Below are 17,433 nucleotides of genomic sequence, written 5' to 3'. Positions count from 1 at the left end.
TGGGATTTCTCCTTGCTCTAAGGTGAAGACCTCTTGGAATTTCTTATTCAGTTCCTTGTGTGTGTGTGCGTGTGTGTGGTGTGTGTGTGTGTTTACTAGTTGTGTTTACTAGTTGTGTTTTTGCGGGGGTTGAGCTTTGCTCTTTCGGCCCGCCTCTCAACTGTCAATCAACTGTTTACTAACTATTTTTTTTTTTTCCCACACCACACACACACACACCCCAGGAAGCAGCCCGTGACAGCTGACTAACTCCCAGGTACCTATTTACTGCTAGGTAACAGGGGCACTTAGGGTGAAAGAAACTTTGCCCATTTGTTTCTGCCTCGTGCGGGAATCGAACCCGCGCCACAGAATTACGAATCCTGCGCGCTATCCACCAGGATACGAGGCCCCCAAGGTGTGTGTGTGTGTGTGTGTGTGTGTGTGTGTGTGTGTGTGTGTGTGTGTGTGTGTGTGTGTGTGTGTGTGTGTGTGTGGGTATATAGGATATGTAGAAGCTGGTTAGAATTGTATTTCACCCTTTGTGGTTTCAATATGTAAAAAGACACATCGAACACTGTTCGTATATATGTGTATTTATGTATGTAGGCTAGATTAGCATTTTAAAAGCACTACAATCACCTTCTGTGGTTGGTTGTTCAACACATCACTGAACTCCATGTTTAGCTTCTCCCTATCCATGGAGAACAGAAGAAAATGTATATATGGGAGCCGGTCGGCCGAGCGGACAGCACGCTGGACTTGTGATCCTGTGGTCCTGGGTTCGATCCCAGGCGCCGGCGAGAAACAATGGGCAGAGTCTCTTTCACCCTATGCCCCTGTTACCTAGCAGTAAAATAGGTACCTGGGTGTTAGTCATCTGTCACGGGCTGCTTCCTGGGGGTGGAGGCCTGGTCGAGGACCGGGCCGCGGGGACACTGAAAGCCCCGAAATCATCTCAAGATAACCTAACCTCATTCTGGATAGCATCGTAAATGCCTGGCCAAGTCTGTGGTAGACCAAAAAAAAATAGCAATGAGGTTGACTTACAAAACAGTGATGTTTCTCAAAGTAAACCCACCCATAGTCTACACATCAGGGGTTCACGACATGTACAAAACAGGAGCAAAAAAACAACACAAACAAAACAAAAACAACAACAGTAATCTGCCATTGTACTTGGGAACACATTAACCCCTATTTATGTCACATTTAATAGGCGTATAGTTAATAATGAAACAATCAATTACTTTTAATATTTTAGTAGTTAACGAATAGGCTATTCTGAGCTGAGCCAAAATTGGCTACGAAACAAGTTGTTGCGAAGGTTAAAATAGGGAGTAGAACTGGTTATGAAACGCCTACATTGCGGAGGTTCCGGGGATCAACGGCCACGCGGCCCGGTCTCTGACCGGGGGAGTACTCCTTTCCATAGAGTATACATTTTGAGAGCTTTGAGACGGTCCCAATAATTTTGGTGTCTTATCAGTTACATTATCTTGTGATGATTCTATGTCTGTGTGTGTCTATCTCATGTCCATATGTGCCCAATATGTTCTCTGTATTCCCTCTATAGAAATGTCTCTCCTGCTCTTAATGAGAGAAGTGAGTACTGAGCAGTACTCAAGACGGGACAGCACCAGAAATTTAAACAGAATTAATTGCATATTACCAGGATATATAATTGTATATAGGCAAGATATAATGCAAAAATAGCATGACATATAATTGAATTTTAGGATATATAATCATATATTAGCAAGATATATAGCTGCATATTACAATTGTATTACTCACCTACTATTTACTATAATATACAATTGTAAACAATTGTATATTACCAGGATATAAAACCGAAAATTGTCAGGATATATAATTGCAGGTGTGTAAATCTCCGATAGAAATAATTCGGCTGCTAACGAGTTCCCCGACAATGGTGGGTCATAAATTAGCTGACTACATAACTGCATATATCTGCAAGCTTGTTTGATATTAATTGGACCCCAACAAACACACGTTGATAGTATATATGGCTCATTACTGTAACGCTCGATTGGCAAATACAGCATATATCAGGCCACATACTCATATATATATATATATATATATATATATATATATATATATATATATATATATATATATATATATATATATATATATATATATATATATATATATATATATATATATATATATATATATGACAGTGTCAGACCACGGAGGAAGAATTGAAACAGGAATTTCCTTAAGTACTTTCATATATTAATCCATCTTCAGAAGGAAATATTCCTTCTGAAGATGGATTAATATACGAAAGTACTTAAGGAAATTCATGTTTCAATTCTTCCTCCGTGGTCTGACACTGTCATATTTTTCATCACGTGTAAATTTTCGTGATTTACACACACACACACACACACACACACACACACACACACACACACACACACACACACACACACACACACACACACACACACACACACACACACACACACACACACACACACACACACACGCACACACACACACACACACACACACACACACACACACACACACAGACACACACACACAGACACACACATATATATATATATATATATATATATATATATATATATATATATATATATTTATATATATAACGGGCAAACAGTCACTTCGAAGCCAGAAGAGAGCTGCTGGTTGACGGTCTGGCCAACTAGGCTGTTGGGCACTGCTTCCCGCAGTCTGATGCACGGAACACAGCCCGGTTAATCAGATACTCAGATATTAATCAGATACGAGGTGATTATTAAAGGGTCGGCTAGTTATGTTGGTTTCACAATACCAAAAAAAATTCTAATTCAACCAAAATTGCTGGAAACAATTGGGAATAGGGAATAAATAGGGAATAAAAGGGAATAAATTGGGAATAAAATAGGGAACAAAAAATACATGGCAAATCAGGAAACATTCAAGTCCTAGAATCTTACCAAAGGAGCAAACATGCTATGAACGAATACACTAAGACATGGCGAGAAGATAAACACGAACATACACGAAACATCTTCAAGAGAAAACTAGATAGTTTTCTTCAAGGAGTGCCGGACCAACCAGGCTGCGGTGGATATGTGGGCCTGCGGGCCGCTCTAAGCAACAGCCTGGTGGACCAAACTCTCACAAGTCAAGCCTGGCCTCGGGCGGGGCTTGGGGAGTAGTAGAACTCTCAGAACCCCATCAACCAGGTATATGTGGGCCTGCGGGCCGCTCCAAGCAATAGCCTGTTGGACCAAGTTCTCACAAGTCAGGCCTGGCTTGGGGAGTAGAACAACTCCCAGAACCCCATCAAGCAGGTATCAACCACGTATACCAATAACAATAATATATACCATTTAACCTGCAACCAACCTGTATTTAAAATACATTGCGAGATTACATAATATAAAGTACAGAATTCAGACAGTCAAATTTGACAAGAGAATACAAAAAGATACATAGAAAATATTCTAAAAACTGAACACAAGACACCAGGATATGTTTGCTCCAGAATAAGGAGCTTGATTACCAAGACGACAGGAGGCCACTACGATCGCATCTGGAGACAAATAGAGACCAACAGAACCAGATACTGCAGCATCCTCTTGTAGTTTAATTAAGGATGTGAGCAGAGAACTCGAGTTATCCCTTCGGGATCATCTTCCAAGTGTCATCTTAGGAGGAAAACTTGTTAATAAATGGTCACTTATCGAACACTGTGCTTCAATATATACAAAGATTGATAAAGTAAACATGGGAGGGGGATATCCAAACATGTACAATTAACATTAACGACATCGTTAGACAAATAGATTAAATAACTCAACAAGCAATTAGACATATACGGCCCAGCACTTTTGAAAACAAAAATAGAATGAAAAATAGGGTTAAAGTTCCAGGTTACATATCAGATCCATTTGGTTCTAATGACAGAGTCGGAAATAATACAACGCATGGCCTTTTTGGACCAAAAGTTATCACAAGACAAGCCTGGCCCCAGACCGGGGTTCACACACCCAGGGGTTCATACACCCAGAGGTTCATACACCCAGAGGTTCATACACCCAGGGGTTCACACACCCAGGGGTTCATAAATCCGGAGGTTCATACACCCAGAGGGTTCATACACCCAGAGGTTCATACACCCAGGGGGTTCACACACCCCGGGGGTTCATACACCCAGGGGTTCATACACCCAGGGGTTTCATACACCCAGGGGTTCATACACCCAGAGGTTCATACACCCAGAGGTTCATACACCCAGAGGTTCATACACCCAGGGGTTCACACACCCATCGGTCCATACACCCAGGGGGTTCATACACCCAGGGGTTCATATACCCAGGGGTTCATACACCCAGGGGTTCACACACCCATCGGTCCATACACCCAGGGGGTTCATACACCCAGAGGGTTCATACACCCAGAGGTTCATATACCTCTGGTGCTAATATCCTCCAAGGTCGCTGTAGAGTAAACATGACCCAAGATTGGTCAAGTGCTTCCCAATCTTCCTAGAATCGAGATGCTATTTTCTAACACAGACACCCAAAATACCTGCGCCACCCCCCAACCCCCACAACCCCCTTTCCCTTTCCCCCGTTGTGACAGTTCCGTGGATCAATGTCCTCGCGGCCCGATCTCTGACCTCCCTCCTGCCATTAGTACTCGGAATTTGGGTTCTTCAACCCACCAGAAAACATTTGGCGACCCACCGCGATGAGTAGAGGCTGGACACCACTGCTCTAATGTGTAGGTGAAGTGGGAAGAATAAAGGGAGAGAAGAGGGGTATAACATCATATATACGGATTTTCTATATATATGATATACAGAGTGGAAATGAGATAGGGGAGAGTATTGGTGAGGTCAGGATGGTGTGAAGTCCCACCTTGAGTCATGAGATGGTGACCTTGACAGGTGTGTGTCCTTGGCAGGTGTGACCGTGGCAGGTGTGTGCCCTTGGCAGATGTGTGACCTTGGCAGGTGTGTAACCTTGGCAGGTGTGTGACCTAAGCTACGGTTTACTCTCCCCAAAAATCTTCCTCTCTCAGTGTCTAATCATACATTAGGCATTGTGCTGGAGGTTGGCATGGTGGAGGGAGAGGTAGAGGGGTAGGTGGAGGGGCAGGTGGAGGGGCAGGTGGAGGGGCAGGTGGAGGGGCAGGTGGAGGGGGGCAGGTGGAGGGGGGCAGGTGGAGGGGGGGGGGGGCAGTGGTGGTGCATGAAGCGGTTGTAGGAGCAATTCAACTATTTGTGCTGCTGTTAGCGATGCTGATGGTGGTGCTTGTGGTGGCGTCGCTGAAGATGCTGTAATGTTGATTTTGATGTTCACAGCGGCTCTGCCAGAGGCACTGGTGGTGATGCTGGTAGTGGTGGTGGTGGTAGTGTTGGAGACACAGGCAGCTACGTCATCTGGTGGTGGTGGTGGTGGTGGAGCGGCGGGTGGCGAAGGCGGGCTCCAACGCTCTCCAACAAAGACGAACGAACGGTGCCGGCGAGAAGAGTCCACTGCTGGTGATAGCGACGCCACCATTTTCTCCAACAAAGACGGAGAGGGAGAGAGTGTTGGCGGTGGGGGCGAGGGCCGTCTGCTCCAGCTCTCCTGCCCACCATAATGACGCACATATTTATGAGCGCCACGACCTATTACCTCCTGGGCTCTTCACCTTACCCCAAACACCTGCCCTATGCAAACGTGATTTAAGAGCGAAATCTGTTACGTAGCGGACGATATATTGTGGGAGGTGGAGGGCGGCGGCGGCGGCGGCGCGGGACGTCGGCCGCCCCCTGGCGATGCGACACGACGCCTCCACCAATCACAGACGCGTCTCCGCCAAGCCCCGCCCCCCCTCCCCCAGCGCACCGTCGATACCTTTGACTTCGCCGATGTCATCAACCATCCCACAGGTCAGAATAACTACCGTAAACAACCCTGTGAAAATGTGGCCCCCGCTTGGCTGCGAACTCCACCTTATATTCGTTCACACGAAAGACGGCCAATGGCGAGGCGGGAAATGTAAACAATTGGCGGAGGAGAATAAGGCCTGGCGAGGCTAGCACCAACGGCTGGTGTCATCCACTGGCGCTTCCCAGCTCGTGGAATTTTTTCAGATCCCTCTATAAACATTTCCCCCTGGGCTTGTCTAGATCACGGCGGCCTCTAAGACCGAGGCCGTCACGAGTGGCAGCCTACACTACCCCTTAGCCCCGCCATGCCCGGCGCCCTTCCCAGCCTCCCGCTCTGCCGAAGGGCTTCGTCCAGAGCCTCAACAGTCAACATGAGCGGCGAAGCCACCGTCCCGCAGCGGCCAGGCACCCGCCCAGTCGGCGCTGGCATCCAAGTTCATGATCAACTATCATTATTAGTATATATATATATATATATATATATATATATATATATATATATATATATATATATATATATATATATATATATTGTATGTGTATGCATGTATACATATATACCGCCTTGCACACTCTCCCGTGGACCATGGGTCTCTATCCTTCAGGAACACATTTGTACCGGTGGTTTATTTGCCCGGTACTTGTTTCATTTGTCACTTTGAGTGCCAGCGGTTCCTGCCTGACTGACAGAGGCTGATGGACGTGGCTGCCAAGGCTGATACACAAGTATAGTTCCACGCAAATTGTTTGCCCTGCCTCCATAGGGGTAATATGATTCTATCCGGTCCACCAACAAATATAAATATATAAATATATATATATATATATATATATATATATATATATATATATATATATATATTTAGTCATCCACACTACCGTGGAAATAAACATGTCATTCACCTGGGCTCTAGGAGACTCGAACACTGGACCCAGAAACTGCAGGATGCTGCTTCTGATAATTTTCCTTATTAAGACGTCTTAATAGCTCGGTCGATAGAGCTTCGGCCTAACACTTATGGGGTCTACGGTTCGAGTCTCCTAGAGCCCAGGTGAATGAAACATATATATATATTACCTTTAAAGACACTTACCTTTAATATGCAGTTGGCCACGGCTTCCGACTCCTGAACGGAGACGTTGTAGAAGCTCTGGTCGAAGATGGGCTCGTTGTCGTTGACGTCTCGGATAGTGACCTTGACCGTCGCGGAGGAGGACAAAGCAGGTGACCCAGAATCCGTGGCTATGACCGTGATCTGCGGCACCGGTTCCGTTTCGCAGTCCACGTGAGTCCGTGTCGTGATCAGACCTGTCCGAGAGTCTATCTGAAACCAGTTCGAGTGAGTCTCAGGTGTGTCTCGAATCGAGTAAGTGATCACGGAATTGTTCCCTTCGTCTCGATCTAACGCTGACAGTTGGAAGACGGAGGTACCCGGGTCGGCTACCTCCAGCACATTAGCGTAGTACACAGTCTGGTCAAACTCGGGAGCATTATCGTTCATGTCCGTTACTTGTAGGTCGAACTTGCGAGATGCGTGGAGTGGCGGAGTGCCCATATCCGTGGCGAACACCACCAGGGTGTAATTGGGCTTCAATTCGCGATCTAACGGCCGCGAAACCACCATCAGGTAGATAATGCTGTCCTGAGTGGTGAGTTCGAAGTGGCCTTCGCCCCCTTCTAAAGTCACACTCACGTTAGCGTACTCCTCTTTAGAGTCGGGATCGTTGACGGAAATCCGCGCCACGAACTCGCCGGGTTGCGCATCTTCAGAAATCTTGGGCGTTGCATCGTCGGAGAGGAAGATAAGGTTGATGGTTGGCTGGTTGTCGTTGACATCAATGACGCGGATGGAGACGAAGGCGGTGGTCTCCAGGGGCTGGTCGCCGTTGTCACGGGCAACCACCACCAGTTCATGCACCTCCTTTGTCTCAAAATCCAGAGGCCGGTTGACAGAGATGACTCCAGACTTGGGGTCGATCTGGAACATGTTCTCGCGGTCACTCTGGCGACGATTGATGGAGTAGGTGATTTTCCCGTTATCCCCAGCGTCGGTGTCGGTAGCCAACACCTGCAACACCGAGGTACCAATTGTCGCGTTTTCCGGCACGGTAGCGAAGTAACGACTCTGGTTGAATATGGGCTGATTGTCATTGACGTCTTGTATGGTGATGTTGACAGTCATGGAGCCCTTCAAAGGTGGCGAGCCACCATCCCAAGCCTCAATTAACAATGAATAAAACGCTGTGGTCTCCCGATCTAGAAACCCGTTGATCTGGAGGTCGAGATAGAGAACACTGTCCCTCTCGCGGTGTGAGGAGAGACGGAAGGCGTTGTTGACGTTGCCAGAGACAATACGATAACGCTGGGTGTTGAAGATGCCCAGGTCTTTGTCCCGGGCCGGCGCCAGCGTGCGCTTCACGTCGCGTGGAGTGTTCTCTGGGAATTCGATGTTCATGACGGCTGAAGGGAAGGTCGGGGCGTTGTCGTTCTCATCTTTGACCTTGATGAGTACTCTGATGTTTTCCCCGGAGTGCGGGATGGCCACCAGAGAGTAAGAGGATCTCAGCTCCCGGTCCAGCACCACCTTGGTCTTAATCTCGCCCGTGTCCTGCTCAATTCTAAGATCCGAGTCCACTGCGCTGCCCGGCACTGGAACTATCAGGTATGGCGGCGGCGGCGGCAGCGGTTGTCCGGGGTTACTGTCGCCGATGTAACCGATATTGGTTCCTATTGCCACGCCCTCCGACACCTCGAATTCCCGCACGTATTCGCAGGTGGCGGGACAGAGGGCGAAGGCCAGTAGGAGTCCCAACATGGCCGCCCGCGTCTGAGTCCTGCCCGGGGCTCTCACTGTTCTTTCACCAACCGGGGCCCCACACTGCTCTCTCCCACTGATCACTGCACTAACCACTCTCGCCTCTGCTCGTCTGGTACTGAGCAGCGGCGGCGGCGGCGTGGCTGTGTCCCGTAGACGTCCCCGGCAGCAGTAGCAGGAGGGCGGCACGGGGACAGCAGGACTGGAGGGGTCGCCGACGTCCCCCTCCTCCTCCCCGAGGCGGCACTGCTCACACATCATGTCGGTGCATCACTGCGCACGCACCACCACACTCGCTCACCACTCCGTCACCACGGCCACCACCACACTACCACACTGCCCACCACCACATTGATCGCACCACACTATGGGGCCGCCCTAAAGGGGCCTCACACAGACTCCGCGGCACTGCTAACGCCCGCTCACTGTTGCAGCACTGACAAGGCCTCTCCGGCTGGTGGCGTAGTGTCAGGGGCGGGACTAGAGCGCCCCCGCCGCCCGCTCTATCACGCCCACGCAGCCCGCGCTCCTGAAAAAACAGAGAACACATAAATTACAACATTATACGAGGGTGAGGACACCAGCAGCACATATACTACAACATCTATCTTCTAACTGGAGAAACTCTATGGAATATTCAAAATCTATGGAGAAAACAAATTAGAACATTTAATGAGGGTTAGAACAAAACTCTCAAGATGTACTCTCTGGAAAGAAGACGATAGAGGTATCAAATAATATATACATGGAAGATACTGGATACCAGGTCCCAAACTTACAGAGTAAAATAACAACCTACAGGAGCCAAAGGTACGGAAGGAAATGCAGAATAGAACCAGTGAGGAGTAGAGGTGCCATAGGCACAATCAGAGAACACTGTCTGAACATCAGAGGTCCACAGCTGTTCAACACCCTCCCAGCAAGCATTAGACATATTGCCGGAACAAAGGTGGACTTCACCAAGAGCCATTTAGACAAGTTCTTGCAAGAAGTGCCGGACCAACCAGGCTGTAGTGAATATGTAGGCTTACAGGCCGCTCCAAGCAACAGCCTATGTACAGAAGATATATAGTGTTGCATATGCAACAAGTCACTATTTGCAATATAGGAAAGAAAGCCTGTAACATAGCCTAACCGTACTGCCAGGCATAGTAGCCAAGGGTGTTGTGTGTTTACAGTGACAAATCTAATTCCATACTATTATGCACCCAAATAATTATTTGCTTTTCACCAAATTAATACAAACTTATTTAAGAACAATTTGACATACGATTTATCAAAGATGAGGAATAATAGGCATATTTACCTTAAGTTATGAAGTTGGTTCTTGTTTAAATTTATTTTTAGCATATTGTTTATAACTCTTACAACTACACACACACACACACACACACATATAATATATATATATATATATATATATATATATATATATATATATATATATATATATATATATATATATATATATATATATATATATATATGCAATTGACGATCACAAAACACTGATCATTTTATGCGGACAATCCACAGAGAAATATGAAAGGAGGTGAACGTTTCGGCTTGTTAAAGCCTTTGTGAACACCAGACTGACTCAAAGCAGTCAGTCTGGTGTTGACAAAGGCTTTAACAAGCCGAAACGTTCACCTCCTTTCATATTTCTCTCTGGATTTTCCGCACACACACACACACACACACACACACACACACACACACACACATATATATATATATATATATATATATATATATATATATATATATATATATATATGTCGTACCTAGTAGCCAGAATGCACTTTTCAGCCTACTATGCAAGGCCCGATTTGCCTAATAAGCCAAGTTTTCATGAATTAATTGTTTTTCGACTACCTAACCTACCTAACCTAACCTAACTTTTTCGGCTACCTAACCTAACCTAACCTATAAAGATAGGTTAGGTTAGGTTAGGTAGGGTTGGATAGGTTTGGTCATATATCTACGTTAATTTTAACTCCAATTAAAAAAAAATGACCTCATACATAATGAAATGGGGAGCTTTATCATTTCATAAGAAAAAAATTAGAGAAAATATATTAATTCAGGAAAACTTGGCTTATTAGGCAAATCGGGCCTTGCATAGTAGGCTGAGAAGTGCGTTCTGGCTACTAGGTACGACATATATATATATATATATATATATATATATATATATATATATATATATATATATATATATATATATGTGTGTGTGTGTGTGTGTGTACCCCTTCAACCCCACTAGAAGGGGGTTAACCGGCATTGCCCGGGTCTCCCAATCCCAGAAAGTAACGTGATCACCTTACTTTAAAATACCGTTCCCTCCCCCTCCGTCGTCCTCCCCCCCTCCTCCCCCTCCTACTGAGACCCTCTTCCCTTTCATGACATGTAATATAAGGGGGGGGGGGGACCCGGTGGTGCCTGGGCGCCCCTCCCCGTCTTCTCTCTTTCTCTCTCTTCCTTTCCCTAGTCATCCCCATCCTTTCCCCTCCCCCCCCGCCATTGCCCTCGACCTCTCTCCCCCTCCCCTAAACTTCCCCTCCCCCCTCTCCCCGCGATTAGCATTTCTTTCTCATCATATAATATTATGCAGAAATAATTTTTTTTATTTATTTAAATTTATTTAAAAATTAAAAAAAAAATTATTTAAAAGAAATGAAGACATATATTTTGTTTAAGAAGTCTTTGGACATCTGGACGAACGCTTCACACGACCAGAATTGAATCCATGAAAATCGTGTGGTGTGGGAGGGAGGGGGGGGAGGGTTAATGATTAATATTTCCTATATCTTTTAACTTAGGCCTACCACAATCAGCCTATGTCCGTCCCGTACCCCAGACCGTGTTCCCTACAAATTTGGGTAAGGCTAACCCTATGCATTTGGTCTCCAACCTTGGACATACGGACATCCAGTATACATAGGCAGTATGATATCCGTGGGTCCGTATAGTACATCCAGACATTCGTCTTGTACCTGGATGATGGGGTTCTGGGAGTTCTTCTACTCCCAAGTCCGTTAGAGCTTGATCCACCAGGCTGTTGTTGCTTGGAGCGGCCCGCAGGCCCACACACCTAACACTGCCCGGTTGGTCCGGCACTCCTTGAAGAAAACTATCCAGTTTTCTATTCGAGACGCCCACGCTTGTTCCGGCAATATTTCTTATACTCGCTAGAAGGATGTAGACCACTCGTCCTATGTCTCGTCTTGTGAGGAGGAAGGGTTGCACAGGTAATTCTGTCTTCGTCCAGTTGTAATTATTAGTGAAGAAAGGGAAAACTAGTGTACTCGACGAGATAACAGTAATTATCGGCGTATACAGTAGAGTAATCAGGGAGAAACGCATTCATATGTAAATGACCACATGTGATCCTGTGGTCCTGGGTTCGATCCCAGGCGCCGGCGAGAAACAATGGGCAGAGTTTCTTTCACCCTATTCCTCTGTTACCTAGCAGTAAAATAGGTACCTGGGTGTTAGTCAGCTGTCACGGGCTGCTTCCTGAGGGTGGAGGCCTGGTCGAGGACCGGGCCGCGGGGACACTAAAAAAAGTCCCGAAATCATCTCAAGATAACCAGGCAACCCTCCTCTTCCTCTTCTCCTGCTTCTTCCCCTTTCCGCCTTCTTTTCCTCCTGCTATCCCCCTTCCCTTTCTCTTCCTCTACTTACTCCCACCAGGTCATCCTCTACCCACTCCTCCTTCTCAGTCTCCTGCTTACCATTATCCCACTTCGCTCGTCAAACATTGCCTTTCCTGTGTTCCTTCTTCCTGCGTTCCATTCTTGTGTTCCATGCTTGCAGTGCTTCCAAGACTATCCTCCTACTCTTTGTTCTTTTCTTGTTGCTACTTCTCCTCCTTCTCCTCCTCCTACCTTAATCATCACGTTCTTCCTTCCACCGCCGAATATTCAAATTCAAAATCTTTATTTGGTTCTGAAACAATACATTTAATATTTAAATTCATTAAGTTCAAAAATTAATAACACGTTGGCAGACGTCTTAAGGTAACATAATGTAATCCATTGTAATAACATTGGCTTTTAATATGTGTTTATAATGAGCAATGTCATCATACTAAAATAATAAGTAGATACATTAACGAGTCATTTGTTAATAGGTTGACCAAATACAACTTTGATCTATCAAGTTTATTTTGTCGCCAAGACGAGATGTTCCCCCACTTTCTCGTACCTTGTATGTCCTCCCCCCCCCCCTGCTCCTTCTTCCCCCTGTTGTATATCCTCGTCCCCCCTCCCCCCTTGTATGCCCCCCTCCCCCCTTGTATGCCCCCCTCCCCCCCTTGTATGCCCCCCTCCCCCCTTGTATGTTCTCACACCTCCTCCATATCCTCTTTTACCTTGCTTCTAACATCTTAAGCAAATATTCTCTCATATGTTCTTGCTTCTGCTGCTGGGTGGTGGTGGTGGTGGTGGTGGTGGTGGTGGCGGTGGTGGTGGTGGTGGTGGTGGTGGTGGCGGTGGTGGTGGTGGCGGTGGTGGTGGTGGTGGCGGTGGTGGTGGTGGTGGTGGTGGTGGTGGTGGTGGTGGTGGCGGTGGTGGTGGTGGTGGTGGTGGCGGTGGTGGCGGTGGTGGTGGTGGTGGTGGTGGTGGTGGTGGTGGTGGTGGTGGCGGTGGTGGTGGTGGTGGTGGTGGTGGTGGTGGTGGTGGCGGTGGTGGTGGTGGTGGTGGTGGTGGCGGTGGTGGTGGTGGCGGTGGTGGTGGTGGTGGTGGTGGTGGCGGTGGTGGTGGTGGTGGTGGTGGTGGTGGTGGCGGTGGTGGTGGTGGTGGTGGCGGTGGTGGTGGTGGTGGTGGTGGTGGTGGTGGTGGTGGTGGTGGTGGTGGTGGTGGTGGTGGCGGTGGTGGTGGTGGTGGTGGCGGTGGTGGTGGTGGTGGTGGTGGCGGTGGTGGTGGTGGTGGTGGTGGTGGCGGTGGTGGTGGTGGTGGTGGTGGTGGTGGTGGCGGTGGTGGTGGTGGCGGTGGTGGTGGTGGTGGTGGTGGTGGTGGTGGTGGTGGTGGCGGTGGTGGCGGTGGTGGTGGTGGTGGTGGTGGTGGTGGTGGTGGTGGTGGTGGCGGTGGTGGTGGTGGTGGTGGCGGTGGTGGTGGTGGTGGTGGTGGTGGTGGTGGTGGTGGTGGTGGTGGTGGCGGTGGTGGTGGTGGTGGTGGTGGTGGCGGTGGTGGTGGTGGCGGTGGTGGTGGCGGTGGTGGTGGTGGTGGTGGTGGTGGTGGTGGTGGTGGCGGTGGTGGCGGCGGTGGTGGTGGTGGTGGCGGTGGTGGTGGTGGCGGTGGTGGTGGCGGTGGTGGTGGCGGTGGTTGTTGTACAGGTGGTGGTACTAGTGTTTACCTATCAGTAACTACGGGGGAGCGAGGTTTAGCTCCTGGTACCCCGCCTGCTGGCCCTTGTTATACCTGTTGTGTTACAACTCAACTATTTTGATGTTTAAATTATTTGTCGAATCTGGCCTTAAAGTTGTGGCTGGAGGTGGCTTCCGCAACTTGTTCTTTCAGTGCATTCCACTTGTTGATTACCTGTATAGGGTACTAGTACTTCCTTACATTCCTTCGGCTCATTTGCGTTTCCAGCTTCCACCTGTGTCCTCTTGTCCTGCTTTCTCTCAATCTGAAGGGGCTATCTTTGTCCACCTTATATATTCCCCCTCAGTATCTTGTATGCTATGATCATATCCCCTCTGTTCCCTCTATTCTCTGGGAGTGAGAGATTTAGTTCCACTTGCCTATTCTCGTAGCGTAACCCTCTAAGCATCAACCTTGTCGCAAACCTTGGTACTTTTTCAGTTTTGTTTTTATGCTTCAGAAGGTGCGGATTCCACGCCGGTGATGCATACTCCAGTTGTATAGATTGCCTTGAAGGAGTCCTGATGAACGATGTCTTTATATTTGCCAGCGTCTTGTATGCCACATGCAGACATTGACATGTAAACAGGCGATGAGTCACAATAACGTGGCTAAATATGTTGACTAGACCACACACTAGAAGGTGAAGGGACGACCACGTTTCGGTCCGTCTTGGACCCATTCTCAAGTCGATTGTGGGCTTGAGAATCGACTTGACACAATCGACTTGAGAATGGTCCAGGAAGGACCGAAACGTCGTCGTCCCTTCACCTTCTAGTGTGTGGTCTGGTCAACATTGACATGTAAGTCGTTCACATAAATTAGGAACAGCATTGGCCCCAGGAACGAGCTTTGTGGGACCCCCACTTAGAACATTCCCTCAGCTGGACACCTCTCTCTCTGACTAACTGCTTTCTGTCCTTCAAGTACTCCCTGACCCACTTCAGCAGTTTCCCAATTACCCCGGCCTGTTTCTCCATCTTGTACACCAGTCTTTCAAGAGGGGGGGACAGTGTCAAATGCTTTCTGACAACCTAGCAAATGCAGCGAACCCAAACCTCTTTTATGTTAGTAACTCCTATCATAGTACTCGATCAAGTTTGTCAGGCACGACTTTTCCTTTCTAAGTTTATGCTGACCGTTTGCCATATAACTGATTCTTTCCAGGTGTTCAACCATTCTTGACCTGATTACAGTCTTTAAGACTTTAAGACTTTAAGACTTTACACGAATTACTTGTCAATGACACTAGTACTGTAATTTAGTGCCTTCGTTCTATCCCTCTTCTTTTAATATAGGAGTCACGTTCCCTTATTTCCATATTTCTGGGAGATTTCTTGTCTCAAGCATTTTATTACAAACTTGAGGTTATCTTGAGATGATTTCGGGGCTTAGCGTCCCCGCGGCCCGGTCCTCGACCAGGCTTCCTTTTTGTTACACCCCTCCTCCCCCACCAGGAAGCAGCGTGTAGCAGCTGTCTAACTCCCAGGTACCTATTTACTGCTAGGTAACAGGGGCCTCAGGGTGAAAGAAACATTTTGCCCATTTGTCTCCGCCTCCACCGGGAGATCGAACCCGGAACCTCAGGACTACGAATCCGAAGCGCTGTCCACTCAGCTGTCAGGCGATAATGGATTTTTAGATAATGGATGACAGAGTACTTCTGCAGTCTCATTCGGAAGATTTAATGAGATTAAGTCAAGCCCCGAGGTACCCAACCTCCAGGTGGGAGGAACCCAACGAGGAGGTTGGGTTCAGGTGGAAGGAACCCTAACCCAACCTTCAGGTGTTGGGGTGAAACAAGTTCATCCCAACACCTTGAGGAACTAGATGTCACATTAAATCTACTTCCTCCTGGTGTTTTCTTCTACAGTAATTACAATGTCATCCATTGTTTCTTCCGGCCGTTCATCTTACAACCTCGGTCTCCATGCTGGTTCTACTGTAAAGACCTCCTGAAATCTTCTGTTGAGTTCTTAACATATCTCATTATCATTTTCTGTGAGAATTCCCCCTTTTTCCCTCAGAGTACAAGTTGTTGCACTGTTGTTTTTCTCCTTATATGGCTACAGAACAGCTTAGGCTGTTCTGTAGCATTTGCAGCAAAGTTATTTTCAGATTGTCTCTCGACTTCTCTTCTAACTCAGGTGTATTTGTTTCTGGGTCTCTTTAGTGCCACGCTTTTGTTCTCTGTTGGTGGTGGTTGTGGTGGTGGTGGTTGTGGTAGTGGTGGTGGTTGTGGTAGTGGTGGTGGTTGTGGTTGTTGTGGTGGTTGTGGTGGTGGTGGTAGTGGTGGTGGTTGTGGTAGTGGTGGTGGTTGTTGTGGTGGTGGTGGTTGTGGTGGTGGTTGTGGTTGTGGTGGTGGTGGTGGTAGTGGTTGTGGTGTGTTTCCTCATCGCCTCCCCCTTACCCCAACACACAGCTCCCCCCTTCCCCCCCTCCTTCCCCAACACACAGCCCCCTCCCCCCCACCACCAACTTCTCACCCTGCCTAAGCATCTCAACCGTGTTGTCAAGAACACGACACCAGACAAGCCTCCCAGTCGAGGAACCACAAGTTAACAAGCAATTCCTATCGTGAACATCAACTTGTGAAAGCCAAACTGTCGTCACCCGTCCTGACAGGGGGTTGGAATATCTTTGTTTTAAAACGGCTTTTAAATTGCCTTCTCGAAGCCACCTATAAAGTACACAGTAGCCCTTGGATAAAAATGACTCTTGTATTGACTCTCTTTAAAATTTGACAAAGTACTTCATGCCTTCTTAAGAGTGTCAAGACTCTTAAATTGATTCTTAAAAATGACTCTGAAGGCTTAGAAAGTCTAACTGATTATGACGTATTTGAAGTTCATATCCTGGGGGGGGGGGTCAGACTTTTAATTGAGTTTTTCCGAATCAAATAATTGTAATATATATTTGTTATCATCCAGGGTCACTTGATGTGATTGTTTCGTTATGACTGGTTTAGTAGGAACCGTATTGGTGCCAGATGGTGCCATATAGTGCCAAGTGGAGTAGGAGAGTGCCAGATAGTGTCATGTGGTGCAAGAGAGTGCAACAGTCTCAGGCCTCAACATCAGAGGCCCGAGACTGTTCAACACGCTTCCACTACACATAAGGGACATAACTGGCCGACCCCTCACAGTGTTCAAGAGAGAACTATCAACATCAGAGGCCCGAGACTGTTCAACACGCTTCCACTACACATAAGGGACATAACTGGCCGACTCCTCACAGTGTTCAAGAGAGAACTATCAACATCAGAGGCCCGAAACTGTTCAACACGCTTCCACTACACATAAGGGACATAACTGGCCGACTCCTCACAGTGTTCAAG

The 17,433-nt window shown here is 47.4% G+C and overlaps 1 protein-coding gene across 1 annotated transcript in view; it reads right to left on the bottom strand.

Annotated features, from left to right (window-relative positions):
* LOC138371176 (protein dachsous-like) overlaps positions 1 to 17,433 on the bottom strand; it is a 129,372-nt gene that overhangs the window by 54,642 nt on the left and 57,297 nt on the right. Inside the window, exon 2 of the mRNA XM_069336012.1 lies at positions 7,006 to 9,256. Within this exon, the coding sequence (XP_069192113.1) occupies positions 7,006 to 8,988 (1,983 nt within the window). The 5' untranslated portion in view covers positions 8,989 to 9,256. The remainder of the gene's footprint in view (positions 1 to 7,005; positions 9,257 to 17,433) is intronic.

Source organism: Procambarus clarkii, chromosome 35 (assembly GCF_040958095.1).
Source record: "Procambarus clarkii isolate CNS0578487 chromosome 35, FALCON_Pclarkii_2.0, whole genome shotgun sequence".
Classification (NCBI taxonomy): Eukaryota; Metazoa; Arthropoda; class Malacostraca; order Decapoda; family Cambaridae; genus Procambarus; species Procambarus clarkii.
The sequence above is the reverse complement of the archived record's forward strand: the minus strand, read 5'-3'. Positions and strand labels throughout refer to the sequence as shown.